Source organism: Dermochelys coriacea, chromosome 21 (genome assembly GCF_009764565.3).
Source record: "Dermochelys coriacea isolate rDerCor1 chromosome 21, rDerCor1.pri.v4, whole genome shotgun sequence".
NCBI classification, from domain to species: domain Eukaryota; kingdom Metazoa; phylum Chordata; order Testudines; family Dermochelyidae; genus Dermochelys; species Dermochelys coriacea.
This window is the reverse complement of record NC_050088.1, coordinates 10,146,078-10,166,950: the sequence shown is the minus strand read 5'-3', so window position 1 is coordinate 10,166,950 and position 20,873 is coordinate 10,146,078. Positions and strand designations below refer to the sequence as shown.

Genomic DNA, 20,873 nt, shown 5'->3' with positions numbered 1-20,873 from the left:
GCTATGCTCTTGAGAGTGTTCACTTGAGGCCTAAGGACCTTGGCAAAAGCTGGCATCTGGTCTACCAGCCTTGCACATTGGGCACTGAGCTCTGGAGAATATCTGCCCATCCGTGTCCCAGTGCGAGTTGCGGAGCTATTTGGAAAAGGTAGTCCTGCCTGTGATGGCCAAACCCTTGAAAAAACTGCCCAGTAGAGAATTCGGCCCCTGGTGTGTTGGCAGGCATCCTTGGGAAGCATTAAACAGGGTATGTGCAATGGGAGACGGGCCTTCCACTATCAGAGCATCGTATGGACTGGAAATGTATGTTCAGCTGAGGCAGACAGAGAGGAGTTGGGGAGAAGTTTCCTAATTGGATACATGAAGAGCAAATGTTGCTGTGTTAAAATACACTGATGACACCCCCCCGCTCCGGACCCCCCCGAGGTATGGCAACCCCCTGCTGTTTGTAGTCTTCTTTGTCCATTGGAACAGCTTTTTGAAATGAAATTCTTTTCCTCTTGTCTTTCCCTTTCTCTCTTTTTTTCTTTTTTCCCCCCCTTTTCCTTTCCTTTTCCTTTTTTTTTAGGGGCTTCTGATTATCTCAACCTTGAAAATTCGTTTCAATTACAGTTTACAACCTGCAAACAAAGGCTGCGGTCTCCGTAGTAACGGTAGCTGCTGCGCTTTGATGGGTGTGAATCCTCTGTGACTTGGTTCCCCCAATTGTCACTCCTGCCTCTTCTTGTCTGGCTTATTGTGCCCCAGGACACAATTAGAATGTCTTCACACTGTGTGTGTGGTGTTATCACTGTGATGTATTGGTGAATTTACCTCCTCTAATAGCAACGGGAGATGAGTGCCCTTATTGCTCTGCATAACCGCCGATTCCTGTGGTCGCCTCCCGCCTCTCACCACTCTCATTCCAGCAACACCCCCACTCCCCTAAAGGGCAAGAGAAATCCTGCATCTGTCATATAGTCCCCCTGTGACCCACCCCACAGCCTACGCTCACTTGGAACGCCTAAGGCAGTGGTTCTCAGCCGTTCACAAACTGGGATTCCTTTCCAGTCTGGCTAGGATCTAGCTGGGACCAGGCCAGTGCTCTTCTCCCATCTAGTTGGGACCCTTTTCCTCGCTAGCCAAGACTCCTCTCTCATCTCGCCAGGGTCTAGCCAGGACCCGTCTCCCACAGACCCACATCTCCCATAGAAGCAGAAGCTACAGATGCTCTGGCTTTGAACTGGCAGTGGCTCCCGGCACTCCTCTCTCACTCTACCACGCAGTGTGGCCCGTGCAGACTGGCCAAAGAGGCTCCTTGCCTGCTGGTGCCTCTGAATAATTCACAGGCTCATCAGTACAGAAGGAGGTGGTGTGGGGGGCGCTGTTGTAATGAGACCTGCAGAGGGTTGGAGCAGGGCTCGCTGGGGACCAGAAGAAGGGTAGTAATGGGAATCTTGAGGGGGGACAGGAGGATGTGTGGCAGGGGGTGTTTTCGGAACCCCAACTAAGCAGACACCTCCAGGCCAGAAGGGTTTTCCCAGAGGCCACTGGCTATGTTTTACTAGAGAGCTAATTAATGACCTTACTTTTGCAAGGTTGAATGTTAATGCTGCCTTGAAACTGGGCTGGGGATCCTCCACGCAGCTGTGAAGTGGCTCAGATCAGGCTACTGATGGATGCATGCTGAATATTAATGTGGATGGAGGGGGGATTTTTGGGGGCTGAGCTTCTTCATGTTCTTTCGCCTTTGTTTTTGTTCCTCCCTGGTCTCCTGCTGATAGCATGATGTTGTTTTTTCCCCTCCACAGCATGTATCAGTCAGGCGAACATATGTGAGGATTTGTCCTGTGCACCTGTTGCTTAAGTGGAGAAGGCGGATGGGGCTGGCTTGGAGGGAGTAGAGAGAGCCCTGGCTGGGGATCTGGGCTTCAGCACTAGGTTTGTCACTGTGGGCAAGTTGGTTTCTAAAGTGGCTGCTCATGCCTCCATTGTTTTAGGTGTGGGACTTGATGTACCTGGAGTCTGGGTTGCACAGGTGCTGAACACCTGCGACTTTGCCTGAAGTCAGTGGGAGTGGCAGGGGCTCAGCAGCTCTGGAAATTCAGGCTAAAGCTGGACTCCCACTAGGAAATTGGCTCACTGCTACCAGCTACTGTGGTGCCCTGCTGAATTGCTAGTGCACATAGGAAGCCAGGAAAGGAAGGGGAAACTGAGTCCCAATTCTGCTTTCTGTACCAGTGCTGAAAGCCAGGGCAGGACTCCCTGCTCCGCTAAGGCTACTTTGCGCTACGTGGCCCAGTCAGTGAAGAGCTCTCCCTGCGCAGGGAAACTCTCCGCCAGGGGAAAAAGAGGCCTCTGGCTGGGAGAAGCCAGGACTGGAGTAGCTTTGAGCTCCTCCATGTCCAGTATGCCTGACCCGTTCCATACAGCACCTCCTGCTGGGAGAGGCCAGGATTGGAATTGATGTCAGCTCCCCACAACCCTTGCTCCTGCCCAATTTCCTACAGGATCATCTGAAGGAGAAGCAGAGACCAGAGTGTGTGGATGCCTCCCTATTGGCCTGTGACCATTCATTATTTTCCGTGGCGACGCTCACGCCAGGAGAGGTTGTGGTACAGAAGCCACCAGTGGTCTGGAGCACCATCACTTCAGTTCTCAAGAGAAGTATGAGGAGTGATTTTGATTAACTCCAGCAGAAAGCCAGTTCCGGGGATGTGATCAGAATTGCTGCTAATCCTTTCTCATGCCTCACTTGAGAATATAGCTACGTCTGCTCTTGGACAGGTGCCCAGCTAGACGCATCGCAAACTTGAAAATTAATTATCAGACCGGTGGAACGATGCACGACCCTGCTATTATAATCAGCAGGATCATATTGGCTTCGCCATCCTAATCTACTGAGAGCTTCAGAGAGAATTATTGTACTCTTGTCTGGAACATGGCATTGCAAAACTCTGTTCGTTGATCTGCATTTTCCTCTCCCTGCATAACCTCATTTCCTTTTGGAAAACATTTTACTCCTGATGAAAGGTGCTGGGTTGACAGTCCCAGAGACGTCCACCTATCTACAGCACAAGGTGCAATGGAAGCAGCAGGAGAGCAACTTGGCTAATGTAGCTCAATCTTGACTTGAGGGAGCCCTTTTAGTGATAAGAAGGAATTCAGTCCTTGTGCTCTGTGCTTAGGCTGCCAACCAGTGGGCCAGTTAGTGCCAGGAAAGTGAACATCATGGGTGATTTGTAACAGGATCCAGAGCCTTTCACGAGTGCACAAGGCCCCTGTTCAGATCAGGACTTCATTGTCCTAGGCACCGTACTCACATAGTCCTTGCACACAAGAGTTTGTCATCTAAAAAGTCGAGGCTGAATTCTTATCCCCATTCTACAGATGGACAATGCGCATATGACATGCTTGGTGTTCTGTGGTGGCGTAACATGCATGTCTGGAAGATAGCAGCCCCACATAGCCAGGCGCTGGAGGAGCAACCCCTGGTGCTTACCTTTGGAGTAAAGTCTATTATACCCTTTTTTAAAATGGGTAACTATCTTGGCAAGATAGAGTGGCTTGTCTGCCTGCTGAGAGATGAATGCATGGAAGGGCCCTATGCTGAGGGAGAAGATTAATCGCCCTTGTCAATAGTGTGGAAGAAAGGATAACTTGATGGGTTTCATATGAGTAATCTCCATGTACTCCATGAGCATATGGATAACTTCAAAGAATGGGCCATAAGTTTGCCTCCTTGATGCAATCTTTTCTCATTGGTCCATTCGCTATCCATTTGTTTCAGTGCTTGGTTCGCCCGGCATGCGGGTTGCTGAATGCGTCCATGCTCTCATTCCGAGGTGAAGGTGGAGAGAGAGGCACGAAAAAGAGGGACACTGGCTCACATCACTCTTATGACTCTCTCTTCCCTTCTGCTTGCCCAGGCAGGCAGATGCTATTGTGGGTGGCTGAAGTGATGCTGTATGTTACCCCCAGGGACGTGCACCCCATGCTCTCTCTCACTTCTGCTCTTCCTGGCTTCTGGCCCTTTAATCTCAATGGAGCATCACAGATATTGGAGGTATTATGGTGGCTATTTATGTACAGAGAAAAGCAGAACAGAAACCTCTGCCCTGGCTCCAGAGAAGTGGGAAACGTAGAGAGTGTAGATGGTTCAGGAACAATGATGGGGGAGGGGTATCGCAGGGTGGGAGAGATGAGGGAGGAAGGGTGTGAATAAAGGGAGGCCATCCCTAGGACAACCCTAGGACCTAAACAGGATGCATTGAGGCCTCAGCCCTCAAGGAGACCTCCCATGAGAACCATGAGTTATGCTGTGTGCCACAAGGTCTAGCTACTCAGAAAGCATGTAGTCCTACATTTCTGTGATTCTATGTGGGTCAGCCTGCAGGTACAGTACCCTGGTGTCCTCCATTGTCCGCACTGTCTGAAGTGGTGCGAGGAGTCCCGTAGGCAGCTGCAAGTAACCAAATGCAGCTCCCCTGCTGCTGGCTTTTCTCCCAACAGTCATGTGTGGGAGGCTCTGAGCAGTCAGAAGACCTAGAATCGCAGCATCCTGTAGCAAATGGTCCTGGCTGGCCAGCCGCCACAGGCAGTGAGGCTGGTGGCATCCAGTGCAGTGCATGATGTCCTAGAGAGAGACGTGCTTGTGGGGAAGGGGAATAGTCTAGGGCAGAAAGAGAGGAGTTCAAGCTCACTGGGAAAGTGGCTGAGGACTGGCCCCTTTGTTTCATTTGTGATCAGAACTTTGGTAGCCGAAAAGTTAAAGCACAGCTGATTTGGGCTTTGTTGCAAAGATGGCCTTGGCTCAGCTGCACAGAGGGGATTCTGGTTCCAAGCAAGAGGAGCATGCTTCCACACTGTGCCTTTCCCTCTGGTGGCTGGTCACACAGAGGACAACAGCCTACTTCTCTTACCAGCTAACAAAGCTACTCCTCTAGCTCAAGTGACCCAGGCCTGTCCTTTGGTGATATGTCCCAGGTTCAAATCCAGCTGATGAACGGGCCACTGGGCGATTGTGCGAGCCTGAGATTGAGTCTCCATCTCCTTCTCTCTTCCGCAGCTTCTCCTTCTTATTGCTCTCTCCTGTTCCTCCAGCCCGAGTCCCCACCCAGCCTGGGCAGGGGGCACACCCAGCACAAACACAGTCTACTTGGGGAGCGCATGCGGTGCCCCTGCTGGAAGGGACTGGGAGAGCACTTGCAGGGTACACATGTCAACACTGCTCCCAGTTGTAAGACAGAATCTCCCTTATCTCTCTCTGTGTTATCTTTGTCTCATCCTCCTCAGACGACCAAACCGTCGCCTTATGTCCTGGCTGCAGCTCAGGTGTGGCTTGGCCATCAGACACGCTGTGCTGTCTCCACTCGCCTCAGACGTGCCAAGAGGGAGGCAGGGAGAACAGACGGGAGGTGAGAGCATCATGGCCTGAACCATGGCGAGGACCAGTGCCAGCCGGTCTCGGCATGGGACAGGTGCCTTTTAATCATATGCTGCACCGACTTCCAACTCTGCACAGGGAGGCTCACATTTCATAGAAGATCAGGGTTGGAAGGGACCTCAGGAGGTCATCTAGTCCCACCCCCTGCTCAACGCAGGGCCAACCCAAACTAAATCATCCCAGCCTGGGCTTTGTCAAGCTGGGCCTATAGAGGTTTTTAAGGATCGAGATTCCACCACCTCCCTAGGTAACCCATTCCAGTGCTTCGCCACCCTCCTAGTGAAATAGTGTTTCCTAATATCCAACCTAGAGCTCCCCCACTGCAACTTGAGACCATTGGTCTTTGTTCTGTCCTTTGCTACTACTGAGAACAGCTGAGCTCCATCCTCTTTGGGTAGTTGAAGGCTGCTATCAAATCCCACCCCCAACTACTCTCTTCTTCTGCAGACTAAACAAGCAGGGTTCCTTTCTCAGTGTTCCTTTTCTCCTCGGCTCTTCTGGGGCTCTCTGCCTGGGGGGACATAGCCACCTGCAGGAGCCTTTGTGCTGCTTACGCTCTTCATGTTCCCTTCCTCCCAGGGCTTTGATGTGCTCAAAGCCTGGCAGCGAAGTGGCGGCTCACAGAACCAGCTGGATGGCCTGGCTTTGAACCCAGTGCCTCGTCAGTTTTGCTTTGCAAGGGCAGAGGGGACGTTTCACTTCAGTTCCCATCCCTCTGGGGCCTGCCCTGAATTTTCTTTGCGTTACAGGTTCAGAAGAGCCGATGACTTCCAATTTTGGGTGCGTTTTCCCCCCAGGGACTCTGAACGAGCCATGTGAATGCTGCAGAAACTTGATTCCAAACCAGCCCTGCTTGAAAAGAGATATAGGCCTGACCTGTAACCATAGATTCCCCCACCTGATCAAACCCGGAGAGTCACTTCTCTGCTCAGGCCTGCTCCTACCCAAAAGGGTCATGACTTCTCATGAAGCATCTCTAGGCTTGGGGTTGTATAACCAAACCTGGAGGCTTTTAGCCATTGCCTCTCTAGGGGACTCCCGTCCAGGCCTGCCTGAGGGGAGATCAAACCTCGCATTGCCCTGTGGCTTAGCTGTGGCTAGAATCACTGGGGCTCCCCCCTGGCACATCTTGGGGGCTTTTGGCCTGGTTCCTCGCACAATTGGGTGGGTGGGGAAGACAGAGCGGAGTGGGAAATCCAGTAGGTAGTGCAGGATGGATTCTTCCTAGTGCTTTGCAGCTTCTCCCTCACCACAGCATGCTGCCCCTTTGGGTGCTGTGGAGGAGCTGGGAACTTGCTGCCAGTGCTGCTCAGAAATGGGGAGAAGCAGAGACCCTTCATCACCCGCAGCTACACCATGGCTTGGGGGGTGACAGAAGCACATCTCAAGGCACTGGAGGCTTCTGAACCTTGGCTGCAAATCTTAATCTACCGCTGCAATCTCCTGAGGCATGCACCTCGCTGGGTTGGGTACTGAGTGGCCTGGGGACATTTTTCCCTCGTGCAGGGACTGCCACATATAGCCTAATTCCTAGAGCCCTCCAGCGGTAGAGAAGAGACGTAGTGAATATAAAGGGGATTCTTGACTCAGGCGGCTGGACTCGGACAGACCCTGTGGTTCTCTCTGGCTCTCTAGCTCCCAGCCTGTGCTGCCTGGAGTTACCACACAGGGTCTCCCTAAGGCCCGGCCTGGAATCAGCCACCCTGGAAGGAACTGCTGACATGTATAATCCAGGGCACCACACCCCCAAAATTCACCCCCCCTGCTGTCCCCACACAGTGTCTCCCTAGTACCATTCCTACCACGCCTGGTAGCTGAATGGCCCCTCAGCTGGTTCCCCACATGCCCTCACTTCACAAATCCCTATCCTTGCACTGTGTGAAAGCCCTCATCTGCTTTGCCGAGCTCCCATGACTTTAGCCCCCTGCGCTAGGTGGCACTCAGCTGGGCATCTGGAGGGTTCTGTTATTGGCTGTGATGCCGGAGTAGTGGGAAAACCCCTATCGGACACCCACTGTCGCAGCGCCATACCACGGGGGACTCTTTCTTAGCTCTAATTAACAGCATGTTACATTAATCGGTGTCTTTCGCTAAATGATTAACATGTTTCAAGTCCCATTAGGAGCGGTTATGACAGGGAGAGGCAGGCAGCTGTCGCTGGTAATTACCGCACACTTGAATGATTCCACCATCTAGAGCTGGCTAGAGAGGTGAGGAATCAATCTGTGGGTCAGCGCCTGGGGGAGCGAAGAGGGTGGGTGGGGGAGCAGGATGGGAGGGAGAGTTCAAGGGGGGTGGGGAGGGAGATGGGGAGAGCATGGTAGAGGATGCGTGGCTAGTGATGGATGTTGTACAGACCATCCCTTGACACTGCGGATAGCTCCCGAGAGACTGATACTGTCACAGCTGATGGTGAGATTGATGAGCGCAGCATGCTAGAGGATGAATAATATTTGCATAAGCTGTAGCTCAAGCTGTGACTGGGATATGTGAACTCAGAGATGCCAGAGAATATGTGCCGTGTGGCCCAGTGCCAATTGCAGACAGCTCTAGTGTGGTGGAAATAAAACAGTCCATAGGCCAGGCCCAGGGTTGAAGTGGAGGAGAAGATCAGGACGGGGTCTGAATTTAGCAGCTAGCCACAGTCCTGAGCTCCCCAGGGAGATGCGTACAGGCAGCATCTTCCCATCGTGAAGTGAGAGTGCTGTGACTCTCCATGGGCAATCAGGAATCAAGTCTTCTGCTCAGGGGCTGGGCAGAAATTTTCGATCTAAACTGGTTTTTGACAGAAAATTGGGATTTCAACAAAATGGAATTTTACATGAACTGCATCTGTCTTCTCTGGGATATTTCAGTTTTTTGTCTAAAAAGAGAACACCTGGAAACAGAAGTGGGTTTTGGCTGAAAATGAAAATAATTTGATTCTGAAATATCGCCGTGGTGCCTCCTGGAAGTTGAAGTTCAGTTGCCTTATAAGCCAGGTTCTCCCATTGGACTTCATCTCCCAGGATGCACTGTAGCATCACCTCCATTCATGGGGGGGGAGGGTGGTTCATTATGCATCATGGGAGATGTAGTCCAACAGGGAGCCCGGCCTATAGAGGCACATGAGGCACCTGAACTACAACTCCCATTAGGCACCACGGTGGCATTTCAGAACTGAAATATTTTGGTTTTGAACTGAAGCGTTTCAGTTTTTGATTTTTCATTGACATTTTCCAACCGTGTCTAGTTGTACCAAATAAGTTCTGGGCAACACATTACTTGCCTCCCAGTTAAGTATTTCAGGGCTCCTGTATAATGGTGATCACACTGACTAGGAAGGAACTGTGACAAGCTCTGCACTTTTAATGGCTTGCAGAGGCTCTGCCAGCTTATTCTAATGCTCCTGGATGTCTTGCCTCCAGAAGGTGGGACTTCCTGGAAATGTTTATCGCAGTACTGGGAAGTTTGGCAGAGCTGGAGGAGGTATCTCTCTGATGCAGTGCTTGCAGTGCAGTGCGATGACATCTTTCCACTCCAGCCATGGGTACCTGACTTCGGGCTTTGGATACTGGCTATAGTTTGCCGCAGCTTCAGAACTGTCCACTGCAGCCTCATTCAATTTGCATGAAGAGATTGTGGCTTGCTTGGACTATATTTTCACCCTGATGCTGTTTACCATGTAAAGTTTATGTACCATAAACTTCCTGGCTGGGAAAGATGAGTTCTAACTAGCTGAAGAATTTTATGGGGTTTAGAGTAGAGATCAGTGTTTAAGATGGAAGTGCGACACAACTATAAGTGATTAAATGATGCTGCTATGCATCCTAGGGGAATTTCTGCACAATCGATGTCTAGCAGCTCACAGTTACGGCCAGAGAAATATATGTTAGTGTTGGAGATGTGCTCAGAGTATAAACTTCAGATCAGGATTACATATACCTCAGTATTTGGGAGTATTCAAATCAGAGTAATGGTTGTAGCTAGGAATTTAGATAGGACTTATCTATTATTTGTAACAGTTGTGCTAGGTGCTCTACATATGCCTGGTTTGATGAGGCTCCTTTGAGCTTATGGTCAAAATAAACAAGGCAGACAAAGAAATGACTGTTTTGCAGTTGTGGAATTGGGGCGCAGAGAAAGATTAAAAGGGCAGATTCTCAGAGATGTGGGGAACCCACAGCTCCAGCTACAGTCGCTGTCATGGGATTTGCAAGACATCATCTGCTCAGAAAAAAGCAGGCCCCTGGTGACTGGTCTAAGGTGTCACAGCAGGTCAGAGGCAGAGCTGGGAGTAGATTGCATGAGTCCACTGCCCACTGCTTTGAACCGCAAGGCCATCCTTCCTGACCGTTTATTATTTGGCCTGGTTTTCAGAACAACTGAGCATCTGCACCTCTGACTGAACTTAATGGGAGCCACCCTTAAAATCAGAGCCTTTCTACATTACTAGACCCCGCAAGCATGGCTGTATCAGGAATGGTGTAAGGCAGAATGGCCAGCTTCTTCTAGCAGCAATAAATGTCTGTAGCGCGCTCCCAGGTACAGTAGTACCATCCCCATCCCAGATACTTGGTACCACAGGGACTAGAGAACATATGCTGACTCTGGGGAAACTCCCTCGGACCCGAGTTCAGTTTTTCCTTGCAGTAACAACTCTAGGAAATGGGGGAGGCCATTGGCAGCTCCCGGCTCCACCAATCCCAGTGTGTGGGAAGTGTGGTGGCTTCGGTGGGATTGGCTGAGGGGAGCGACCAGTGAACTGGTGCTGCTATGGCCCCGCATTGTGTGTTTGCAGACCGCGAGCGGATCGGCCAGGACTCCTCGTATGAGCAGGAGGGGAAGGTGCAGTTCGTCATTGACGCCGTGTACGCCATGGGTCATGCCCTGCACAAGATGCACAAGAGCCTGTGTCCCGGCAAGGTCGGCCTTTGCCCCAGAATGGACCCGGTGGACGGCGTGGAGCTGCTCAAGTACATCCGCAACGTCAACTTCTCAGGTCTGTCTGTCTGCAGGGGGTCAGGCCACCTGGCCTTCAACATGGTGGGGGAATTGGGGGCGGTAAGAGAGGAACAGGGACCAATTATGCTCTCAGTGACTAGAGAAGCACTCTGCTAAAGTCACTGGAGTTTACTCTAGATCTACAGGGCTGTGAATGAAAGTGGAACCAGGTCTCTTCTGCTCCCGACCTGGACTTTCTATTTATTATGTATATTATGGCAGGAACTAGAAGCCCCAGCTGAGAAACACATACACATAGTGAGAGATAGTTCCTGCCCTGGAGAGCCTGCAATCTAAATAGGCTCCATGGTTTTATTATTGTTCCCATGTTATAGAAAAGGAGCTGAGGCACAGAGTGATTAAGAAGCAGATTTTCAAAAGAGCTCAGCACCCAAGCTGCTGAGTGCTTCTGAAAATTAAAGCTAGGAATTTTAAAGAACACCAGAGTGACATAGGAGCACCCAGGAAGTCAATGAAACTTGTGCTCTGAGTCACATAGGAGCTTTCAAAAATCCCATCACTGGCCACTTATCTAAGGAGCGAAATAGGAACTGACCCTTCCTGAAAACTCTGGTGTTTTTTTTTTTCCAAGGTCACACAGGGAGTCAGCAGCAGGAATTGAACCTGGATCCTTTACAGTGCTAGCTTCAAGCCTTAACACAGCACCACCCTTCCTTTGTTAGCTTCTATTCCTTGTTCTACTTCCATTCCTTCTCTCTTTCCTCTCCCCCTTTGTTGAAATGAGCTCCTTGTCTGCTTCATTCTGCTACAGCTTTGTCTTCCTTCAGATCTCCTCTGGAAACTCATCTCTTCCCTGTACTATATCTCTTTAATTAACATTTTCTGTCCCTTTCTTCTTATTACTTCTATTTATCTCTCCCCTGCAATCTCCTCTGCAATCTGTCTTCCTTATTTATTTTTCCTTCTTCCCCTCTTGCCTGATTTTCTGTTCTCTTCTTGTGTTCATATTTATTTGCACCGTTCGTTTGATTTTACTTTAAAGTAATTTTTTTTTTAAATGTGGCAAAGCCACAGGCAGCAAAACTCCCACTTCCAGCAGCCATCCCCTTTGTGCTGCAGGAAATGTTTCTGTGCTGCAAGCAGCTGGTGTGGATCCGAGATTGAGCATTGGCTGCCACTGTTTTGAAGTGTTTGTATTGCATCCCGGGTCCCACCCACTCTCCCTCCCGGGCTACGTCCCTGAGTGCCAAGCTCGGGCAATTCCCGCTGCACATGAGTGGCAGGAAATGTCAAAGCCAATCACTCTGTCTGTACTTCAAGCATAATGAGCTGTGGGGAGGGGAGGGACCGGCAGCTGAGTTGCCATTTGCAAATGGAGGGTGTCCGCCCTGACCGGCATGCCCAGTGTGGAGTGGGCTGCCAACATGACCGTCAGTAAAGCAAGCCATCATATTTCTTCCCCCGCTCCTCTGCCTCGCTCTGTTGGCCACTGACCCCAATGGAGATCCCCTTGTGCAGTTCAAGTCTGAATCAAACCCTGCTTCTTTATCTGAAGGGCTCAGTAGTGCAGTGGGTTAGTGCAGCCCCAGGGGCCTGGATCCAAAGGCTGCCTTGAGTTACAGGAGCCTAATGACTAATCTCTGCTCCTTGTCGGCCTGCATCACAAAGCATGGTGCCTGCCTGGCAGCCTGTGTTGAGTAGAGCCCCAACCTCAGGAATCAGATAGCAGGAGGTGTTCAGGGAGCAGGGGTAGGGATGGGTCGGTCAGTTGCCCGCACTATCTGTGTCTCTTCAGATATAGTTGGCAGAACTGTGTGAGGTCCAGAACTGGAGTAGCAGGAGAACGGCAGGTCAGGATTAAGTGCTTGCAGAGGGAAGCCTGTGGCTGGAATAGCGAGGGAGGCTGTGGGTCAAGATTGAGGTCAACCAGCAGAACTGTGCAGAAAAATTATGCACAGCATCTGTCTTGACTAAGCCTGCTTGTAGCCACTGCTTCCAACCCCTCCATTTCATGAAGTTCCTTTTCGCTCAGCCTGTATCTAAATGCGAGAGATGCTTTGCTGTTGTTTTTCCTTGCCAAGCTCCATAGCTGAATGTTGAGAGGAGATCACCACTCCTGCTGAATGAATGATATAGCGTCACAATACCCTGACACTGTATATGGATTTATTATTCAGTGCTTTAGGAAAGAGACTTCCAGACATCTGGAGATGGTGTGAGACCATGCAGGCTGTGAGGCCATGAGTCTTCAGCACTTCCTAATAGTGATGCGCCATGCTTTGCTGAAGACGGATGGACTTACGCATGTTGTTTAAATGCCTTGCTGAGTTAGCGCCTAAGAGTGACTGCACAAGGTGCGCGGCTGGGGGATACCAGCCCCAGAGTCTGTCCAAATGGTTCTGCCATTGCCAGGCCAACAGCCTTCCATATCAGGCCCAAGGAATTTCTAACAATCCCCTCCCTGCAATAGCTAGGCACTGATGATGTGATATTTATTAATTAATTTCAGCCTTGCCAAATTCTAATCACCCACTGGCCAGGTGAGGAGGCCAGTTGCTGAAAGGAGCTGCACTGACATATACCAGTTGAGGATCTGACTCCATGCGTTTTTGTTTTTTCATGATCTTCATCTGCATGTGCAAGTGGATTTGTTTTTTTATCTGTTTGTTTATTTTGGACATTTAAACAAGTTTACAAATCCTTGTGGGTAAATATCAGAGATGAAACGATCAGTGTCAGAAGTAAGACATGGGAGGTCACTGTTCCTTTCTACTTGGCTTGGATGAGGCCACCGCTGGAGTGCTGTGTCCAGCTCCAGGTACCGCGCTTTAAGAGAGATGTGGAGAAATGGGAGCGAGTCCAGAGGAGAACAACAAAAATGCTACAAGATTTAGAAAACCTGACCTGTGAGGAAAGGTTCAAAAAAAAAACCTGGGTGTGGTTAATTTTGAAAAAAGAAGACGGAGGCGGGGGGGGGGGGAATCTGATAAGTCTTCAAATATGCTAATGACTGTTACAAAGAGGATGGTGATCAATTGTTCTCCAGGGCCACTGAAGGTAAGACAAGCAGTAATGGGCTTATTCTGCAGCAAGGGAGGCTTAGGTTAGATATTAGGAAAACACTTACTATCAGGGTAGTTAAGCTCTGGAACAGGCTTCCAAAGAAGGTGGTGGAATCCCTGTCATTGGAGGTTTTTAAAAACAGGTTGGATAAACCCCTGTCAGGGAGGCTCTAGGTTTACTTGTTCTGGACTCGATGACTTCTCGAGGTCCCTTCCAGCCCTGCATTTCTACAATTCTACTCTCATCAGTACAACAGTGAGCTTTTGTTTAGGGAAACCTTCTTCAGTAATATAATCATCAAATCTCTCTGTTTAAAAGGATGTTGGCAATTTGAAGAGGGAGCCCCTTTATACTTCCTAGGGTGTGTTGTTTCTGTGATTTTATTAAATGGAGTGAAACTTCTGTTTACACATATTTATCAAACCAGGCACTTCTAGCCAAATGTTAATAATAAAAATTGGGACAGGTGTGCTCTTTGTTTAGAAGGCAAATGTATTATTGTCTCACTATTGAATTAATGGTCACCAAATAGCTAAGTATCTGTTTGTCCTTTGTCTCTACAGGCTGGTAAATTGTCCTGGCAGGTTTGCAAGACTGGTTTATTTTTTTAATTGTATTTATCAAATGTCACCAGAATGCATGACACTGTGAAGAGACCATGGAAGAAAAAAATAATCTAAGGCAGTGATTCTCAAACTTTTTTTTCCACGGACCACTTGAAAATTGCGGAGGGTCTCGGCGGACCACTTAATGATCTTTCCAAATGTTGTTTGTACTGTTAGCTAACTATTGTACAGTGCTTTGAATAAAAGCACTATATATAAAAAAACCTAAATAATAAATAAAGTTTTTTTGTTCTACAAATAAAAGCACACAACTCATATTTTAATATCCGTAGTCTTACCTTTCTAATGCGATGGATGTGCCCTTTCTCCCCCACTGCAGCAGCCCCCAAGCTGGGGCTGGGAAGCAGGGGGTCTCTCACCCACTGCGGCAGCCACTTTGCTGAGGCGGGGAAGGAGGGCCATTTCTCCCTGGCAGCCGCAGCCCTGTACGTCCCAAATTCCCCCCAACCCCTCTTCTCCCCTCACTGCCCCCTCCCACCTACCCTCTATTCCCCCCAAGACCACCAACTCACCGTACATGGTGTGTCTTCTCCAGGGTCCAGGCACCTAATTAGCAGAGCCACGCCTGTGTGGCTCCACTAATTAGGTAGTTAGCCCTTCATTCTCTTGGGTGTGACTGCACAGGCACACACCTTAGAGGGAACCATCTGTGGACCACCTGAATGGAGCAGTGGTCTGCAGACAATAGTTTGAGCACCTCTGATCTAAGGACTCCGCTGAAGTTTATAGCAAAGATCCCATTGACTTTAGCAGGAGTTGAATTGGACACTGCGCTAGATGGGTCAGCCACACTGCACAGCACTGGAGCAGATGTTGCTTTACGCTCTGACGTTAAAACTTTCCTGTCTTGTAGGCATTGCTGGGACTCCGGTGACGTTTAACGAGAACGGAGATGCACCTGGCCGTTATGACATCTACCAATACCAGATCAAAAACTCCACTGCTGAGTACAAAGTCATTGGGCACTGGACCGATCACCTGCACTTAAAAGTAAGACCTTGGACTGGTTTTGCATTTGGCTGTGGAGTCAGTGGAGATGGTCCCAGCAAAGAGACTGGGCAACAGCTTTATCCCTGCTTCCCTAGAGCTTCCATTAGGGAGCATTGTTTTGTACTAGTCGAAGAGAGGTGACATGGCAGCTGGCTTAAAGGGACTGGGAATTCCGAAATTAGACACACCAACCAATTCCACTAATTGTGCCGAATTGTTCCCAGCTTGTGCTTGATACACCGTTAAGATATATCAGACCCCGCAATAAACAAACCAACCCTATATAAAAAGAACATTATTAAGTTTGCAAAATCAAGCAGTCAAAAGGTAGGAAATGCCAGAGCTGAAGTTGCTTGTGCTACATTAATTCAACCCTCCTTATGTGTCTGCATCGTGATATTGTGTTTCCTTACATGGTCCCATGCTACTTTTTCCACTCTTATTTTTTCCCCCAAGGGTTTATAATTTGGCCCAAATCAGGCTGATTTTCACACGGATGGTAAAAGGCACATCACTGACACATAGACCATTCCCCTGTCTAATTGCAAGTCCCTCCTTGAAAGCAGGGGGGTGCAAGAGCTTTTCAAAGAAAAAGTTGCCACAATTTTGTAACGTAGGCCAAACAATTTATTTTTCCCCTTGCCTTGTTCTGAGCCTTGGGGCTCGTTCTCCCCCTGTGGCTCACAGCTTGGTCTGTGTTGGGTCTTTGAATGGGGACTAATGAAACCAATGATTCTCAGCCTGTAGTCTTTGCCGCCTTTCACCCCAGAGGTGGCTGCAATTCAGTGCCTGCTGAAATGGTCCCTGTATGGTCTGTAAAGTTATTTGTGTGCTTTGGCATCATGGGGTGGATGGCGGTATATTCATAGAATATGTAGATTATTGTATCATCGAAGCCAAGAATAGGTTTTCAGGCAACAATTTAATCTTTCCCCCTGTTTTTTAAATGCTAGTAGCTCTGGCAATATTAAGGGGAGATCTGGGCAGCAGAACGTTTTCCTGTCCCTTGAGAATGTTGTTGAAATTTCAAAAAAAATCTCATTTGCACATTTGGACAAAAAGTCAAAATCCTGAAAATTTTCATGAAGTGAAAATTAAAAAACAAACAAACCTGGATTGGGTCAGTGGAAACATTCTGATTCGATTTTGCCTTTTTATTTTTTCTTTAAATTAACTTAACGAGTTTAAAATTTCAAAGGAGAAGTCATTTCAAATGGGAAAATGGAACTCTTTTTGGTTTCAAGAACGTCTTAAACAGACATTTCAACAATTTCACATCAACTTTTTCCCCCAACTCTTTTCGAAACAGGAAATTCATTGAAACTGACTCTTCCCCATGAAGAGTTTCAGCCTTGGCGAATCAGTATTTTCTGATGGAAAAATGTTTTGTCAAAAAAAATTCCTGACCGGCTCTGCTGAGGGGCTATTTTGCTCTGGTGTGTAGTCTTGTCTTCTGAACTGCAGTGCTCTTTCTTCTTATCCATGCCCCAAGAGGTGTCGTAGGGCATTGCCTATACTTCAGTCTGGGGTGTGATTCCTAGCTCAAGGAGACAGACCTGCGCGAGCTCTGATTGAGCTAGCACGCTAAAAATAGACTGTAGCCACAGCAAGAGGGGCTAGCCGCACTGAGTACATCCCTATAGTTGCAGATGGGATCGTACCTGGGGAGGCTAGAACCTCCCGCTGCTTGTATTGCTGCAGCTACACTTTATTTTTAGTATGTTGTCTCAATCAGAGCTAGCGCGGGTATGTCTCCTTGAGTTGTGGATCACACGCCGAGCTTGAAGTATAGACGTAAGCTAAGTGGATAACATGGATAGTCCATGGGTGTAGTTTGGGGACGGGGGCAGGTGGGCATTGTCCCCAAACTGCAAACCTCCAGCAGGCATGGAATTTGCCCCCGCCCCCGCATGCAGCCCCATTGGTCTGACTGCAGCTGCCCCTCCAAATACAGAAGTCAAACTACGCCTACTGACTATAAGGGTAGGAAGTATTGAGTTCTGACCCTCTCAAGCTGCCCACTCAGAATAAAAGATGCTCGACCCATCTTGAGGGAACAATTAACTGCCTAGAGCCTGCGTTTTTCAGTGATTATGCCCATGTGAGCCCATTTGCCCTCTGTGACGGCTGAGATAATTTGGACCTCAGAGCTCCCCCTCTTGCACAGTTTTCTGTAATGGTGAGCAGAGAGCGGCGTGCTAGGAGACGAGTGCACTAGCATTGCCAATCTGGGGACCTGGAGTTCTATCTATCTTACAGTTTGTCTATTTGGGGGATTTCATCTGCAGCTTTTTGATGCGCGTCAGTTCATATGCAATATGCAAGCAGCGTGCACATGGGATGGTGTGCCCTCTATCAGTGCATGTCATTGTGTACCTATGGAGGCGGTTTGCTGCAGACTCAGGGCATGACTTTCTCGGAGGCTGTCCCATGGTGCTTTGCTTCACTGCTGAGCAGTATGCATTCTGGGATTTTTCGCACTGTGAATATTGGGATGCAGTGCAGCAGCCAGGTGAATTCACATTAAAAAAAAAATCCCATGATTCATCTGTCTCCACCCCGTACTTTCTTTTGGGGGGGGCTAGCGCCATTTTTGAAGTTCTGCCAGCCAGCGTGGACCCAACAATTCTCCACGCCACTGTGCTGGCAACCTTGAATATGCAGTGGCCACTTGAGGGGTATTTCAGCACTCAAAGCCGGATGAATTTGGCTTTGGACTTGGCCCACTGAACCAGCGACCAGTTGATATCACAGTAGCAGCTCCTCCAACAGCAGGAGGGTTTTCAGTGCTGGTGGAACCGGGGCGAGAATGAAGAAACCGAGGAAGACCCCAAGCAAGTGATAGTACTGGACTGATTCCTGGAGCAGCTTCACAGCATGCTGCGACACTTTTGGGTGTGGGATTGGTGGGGAAAGTTTGTTCTGAGCTAACAGGAAGTTGCGAGAGAATTTCAGGATGGAGAAGGCAACCTTTTTTGAGATATGTGCTGAACTAACCCCGGGAGCTGCAGTAGCAGCATACCAACATGTGGTGCCCCATATCCATGGAGAAATGGGTCACCACTGGCATCTGGAAGCTGGCCACCCACAAATGCAATCGGTCCATAGCGCACCAGTAGGGTGCAGGGAGATTGACCATTGGGGTTATTGTCATGCAGGTGTGTGAAGCCATGGAAGAGAGATTGTAGCACCGGGTTCTGAAGCTTGGTATGGTCAGGAGTTGATTGATGGCTTTGTGCACATAGGTTCCCAAACTGTATTGAGGCAACTGATGGGACCCAGGTGCCTATTATTTGCTCTACCCCCACTCAGGGTTCAGAATTCATAAACACAAAGGGGTATTTCTCCATGGTGCTCTGCAGGCTGGTTGTCCACCGTGGTAGATTTGCGGACATAAACGCAGGATGTTCTGCAAGGGATCACAATGCGAGGAGATTTTGGAACTCAGCTTAACTGACCTTAATGGAGAAAGGGCTGGTTGTCCCCAGGAACACTACAGACATTAACGGCGTGGACATTTCCTCCAGTTCATCCTCTGCTTCCCTGGCTAATGAAGCCGTTTGCAGGCTGCTTGGACAGAAGGAAAGAGCTGTTTCACTACTGTCTCAGTGAATGGCAATAGTGTGTGCGTTTGGCTGTTCGAAAGGAAGATGGTGCTGTTGGTGGACTAGTTTGGAAACAGCATTTAAAAACAAACATTTCAAAGTGTATAGCAACACATTGTATTCTGCAGTAGCCAACAGGTGTACAATACAAAATACAAGCAGCCGGGGCAATGTTGTCAGGTTGCTCTTCTTCTGAGTCTCAGGCCTGAAGTCATGCAGCTGTACATCCAGCTGTTAACCCGGGGGGAGGGAGAGTTGGAAGTTTTTTGAGCAGTTCCGGGTTTATGAGTCGTGGGAATGCAATGCTGTGGCAGTCCCTATTGTATCTTGTGTCTTTGCCTGCCTGGTGGTGTGAAACCTTATGAATTAGTGCAAACTGAAGGACTTTCTGTGGAAAAGGAACAGTCAGCACCTCGTGAAAAATGTTTTCATGATTAAACAATCTATATGTAACAAAGAGAAATGAACCTTGAACTGAAATGATAATAAACCAATGGCTTTTAATTATTAAATGACACATTAAAAAGCAGTCTATTCTGTAGCGACAAGGAACCATTTCATTAAACTAGCCACGAAACAGAGCAGCAAGAACGGGGCATAATGCAAGGGGTGGCGGGGGGACTTAAAGCCATAGATGAGTATACCCCTTGGCTCTGCTTCTTCTGGTTTACGGGCTTCTGGAGTGGAGTGCCAAGGCTTGATGTTACCAGGGGCGATAGAGGGCTCAGAAGAGCTGGGGTCCCAGTTGCCATGGTTGTGAATGTCCTGGGCTACGGTCTGTGAAGAGAATGGCCTCTCTGGGAGCACAATTTGGTGGCATGGTGGGATGAGTTGTTGTTGTTGCCAGTGGCCTATATTGCCCAGGGGCTGCATAATGTGGCTGGGGTGCCGGTTTGCAGGACTTTACTGCCTACTGCCCAAATAGTAATCCATGCGGCAGCTGGGCATTTTAGCTTTGTATCACTTCCAGGAGTTGCCTCTCCATTTCCCTCTGTCTTTCTATACGGTCTTTGGCCATGACGATGCTTTCCCTGGCAACTGCCACACTCTCCTTGGCCACTGCAGTGATCTCCTTGGAGATGTCCTTGTCTACTTCCCTCTCCATCCTCAGATACTGCCCTCATCTCTCTGCTGTGTCCAGCAGTTTGGGGGCTTTCCAGTGATGTCCGTGAACTTTTCATCAGGAGTTTCCCCTCCCCTGATGTTGGTCAGACGCTTAGCCATTGATGGTCCCTGTCCTTGGGGGCTTGGCCAGGGCAGGTGCCGGGGATGTGGGAGTAGTAAATAAATCACAAGTGGTTATTGTTTGTATTTAAGAGAGGCTGTGACAGTGTTTGTGTGGGGGGTTTGTATCTATTTCTGGCTTTACCCATTGCGATTCTTCTGAGGCTTGGGGGAACCTCGGAGATGGTAAATGATGTGTGCATTGGTATTTTTGTCTGTTCGGCTTTGCCATTGTATCTTGGCACCTGGGGAAGGGGGATTTAATGGGGTTGCGGTTGGGAATTATGTTCCCGGGTTGGTTTTGCCTCAGAGGTGCTTATGTGGCATCAGAGGGATTAGCTGGGTGAACATGGGGGCAAGCTGGATACCTCCCTTTTAGGCTGTGCTGACTCTGGGTGACTTGCTGAGGCAGGTGACTGGCGCCGCATCTACACTGCCTCTCTGTTGACCCATCAACATTGAATTAAGTGCTATGCCTCTTGCAGATGTGGAATACAGAAGTCAATGTTACAGGCGACTTAGGTTGGTGGAAGGGACCTGGTAGTGTAGACGCATACGTTATTAGGTCAACTTAGGGCGACTTCTGCCGACCTAAGTTTTGTAGCGTAGACCGGGCCTAAAAGGCAGAGAATGTCTTTATTTAAGAAGATGAAGGGCCAACCAATGAGAGATGCTGGGAAGTTATTCCCCGAGATGGTCCCCTGGAAGTGCTGCAGGAGTGGACAGGAGTCGGGAATTATCCTGGGGAATGGCTGTGCTGCCGATCCTCATAATGTCTAGACAAAAACTGAGAATTTTTCCAGCCTTAAATTTTGCTTTATCGCCCCTGCAGATTGGGTGAAAGTGCAGAGGAAAATAGATAGGCTTTCACAATGATTGCCTGAAGCATTCAATGTTCCCGATCTTTCTGAATGTAAGCCTGTGAAAAGCCATGAAAAGCTTTTCTATCCCCACAGCAAAGCTGTTTCACTGTAAGAATGCACGTTACAGGGCATT

The 20,873-nt window shown here is 49.0% G+C and overlaps 1 protein-coding gene across 6 annotated transcripts in view; it reads left to right on the top strand.

Annotated features, from left to right (window-relative positions):
• The window catches only part of GRM4 (glutamate metabotropic receptor 4), a 247,953-nt gene that overhangs the window by 191,930 nt on the left and 35,150 nt on the right, over window positions 1–20,873 (top strand). For 5 of the 6 annotated variants that reach the window (XM_043500559.1, XM_043500562.1, XM_038380296.2 and 2 more), the window contains 2 exons: window positions 10,206–10,406; window positions 14,912–15,048. In XM_043500559.1, the coding sequence (XP_043356494.1) occupies window positions 10,206–10,406; window positions 14,912–15,048 (338 nt within the window). The remainder of the gene's footprint in view (window positions 1–10,205; window positions 10,407–14,911; window positions 15,049–20,873) is intronic. The other variant, XM_043500561.1, reaches the window with a different exon arrangement.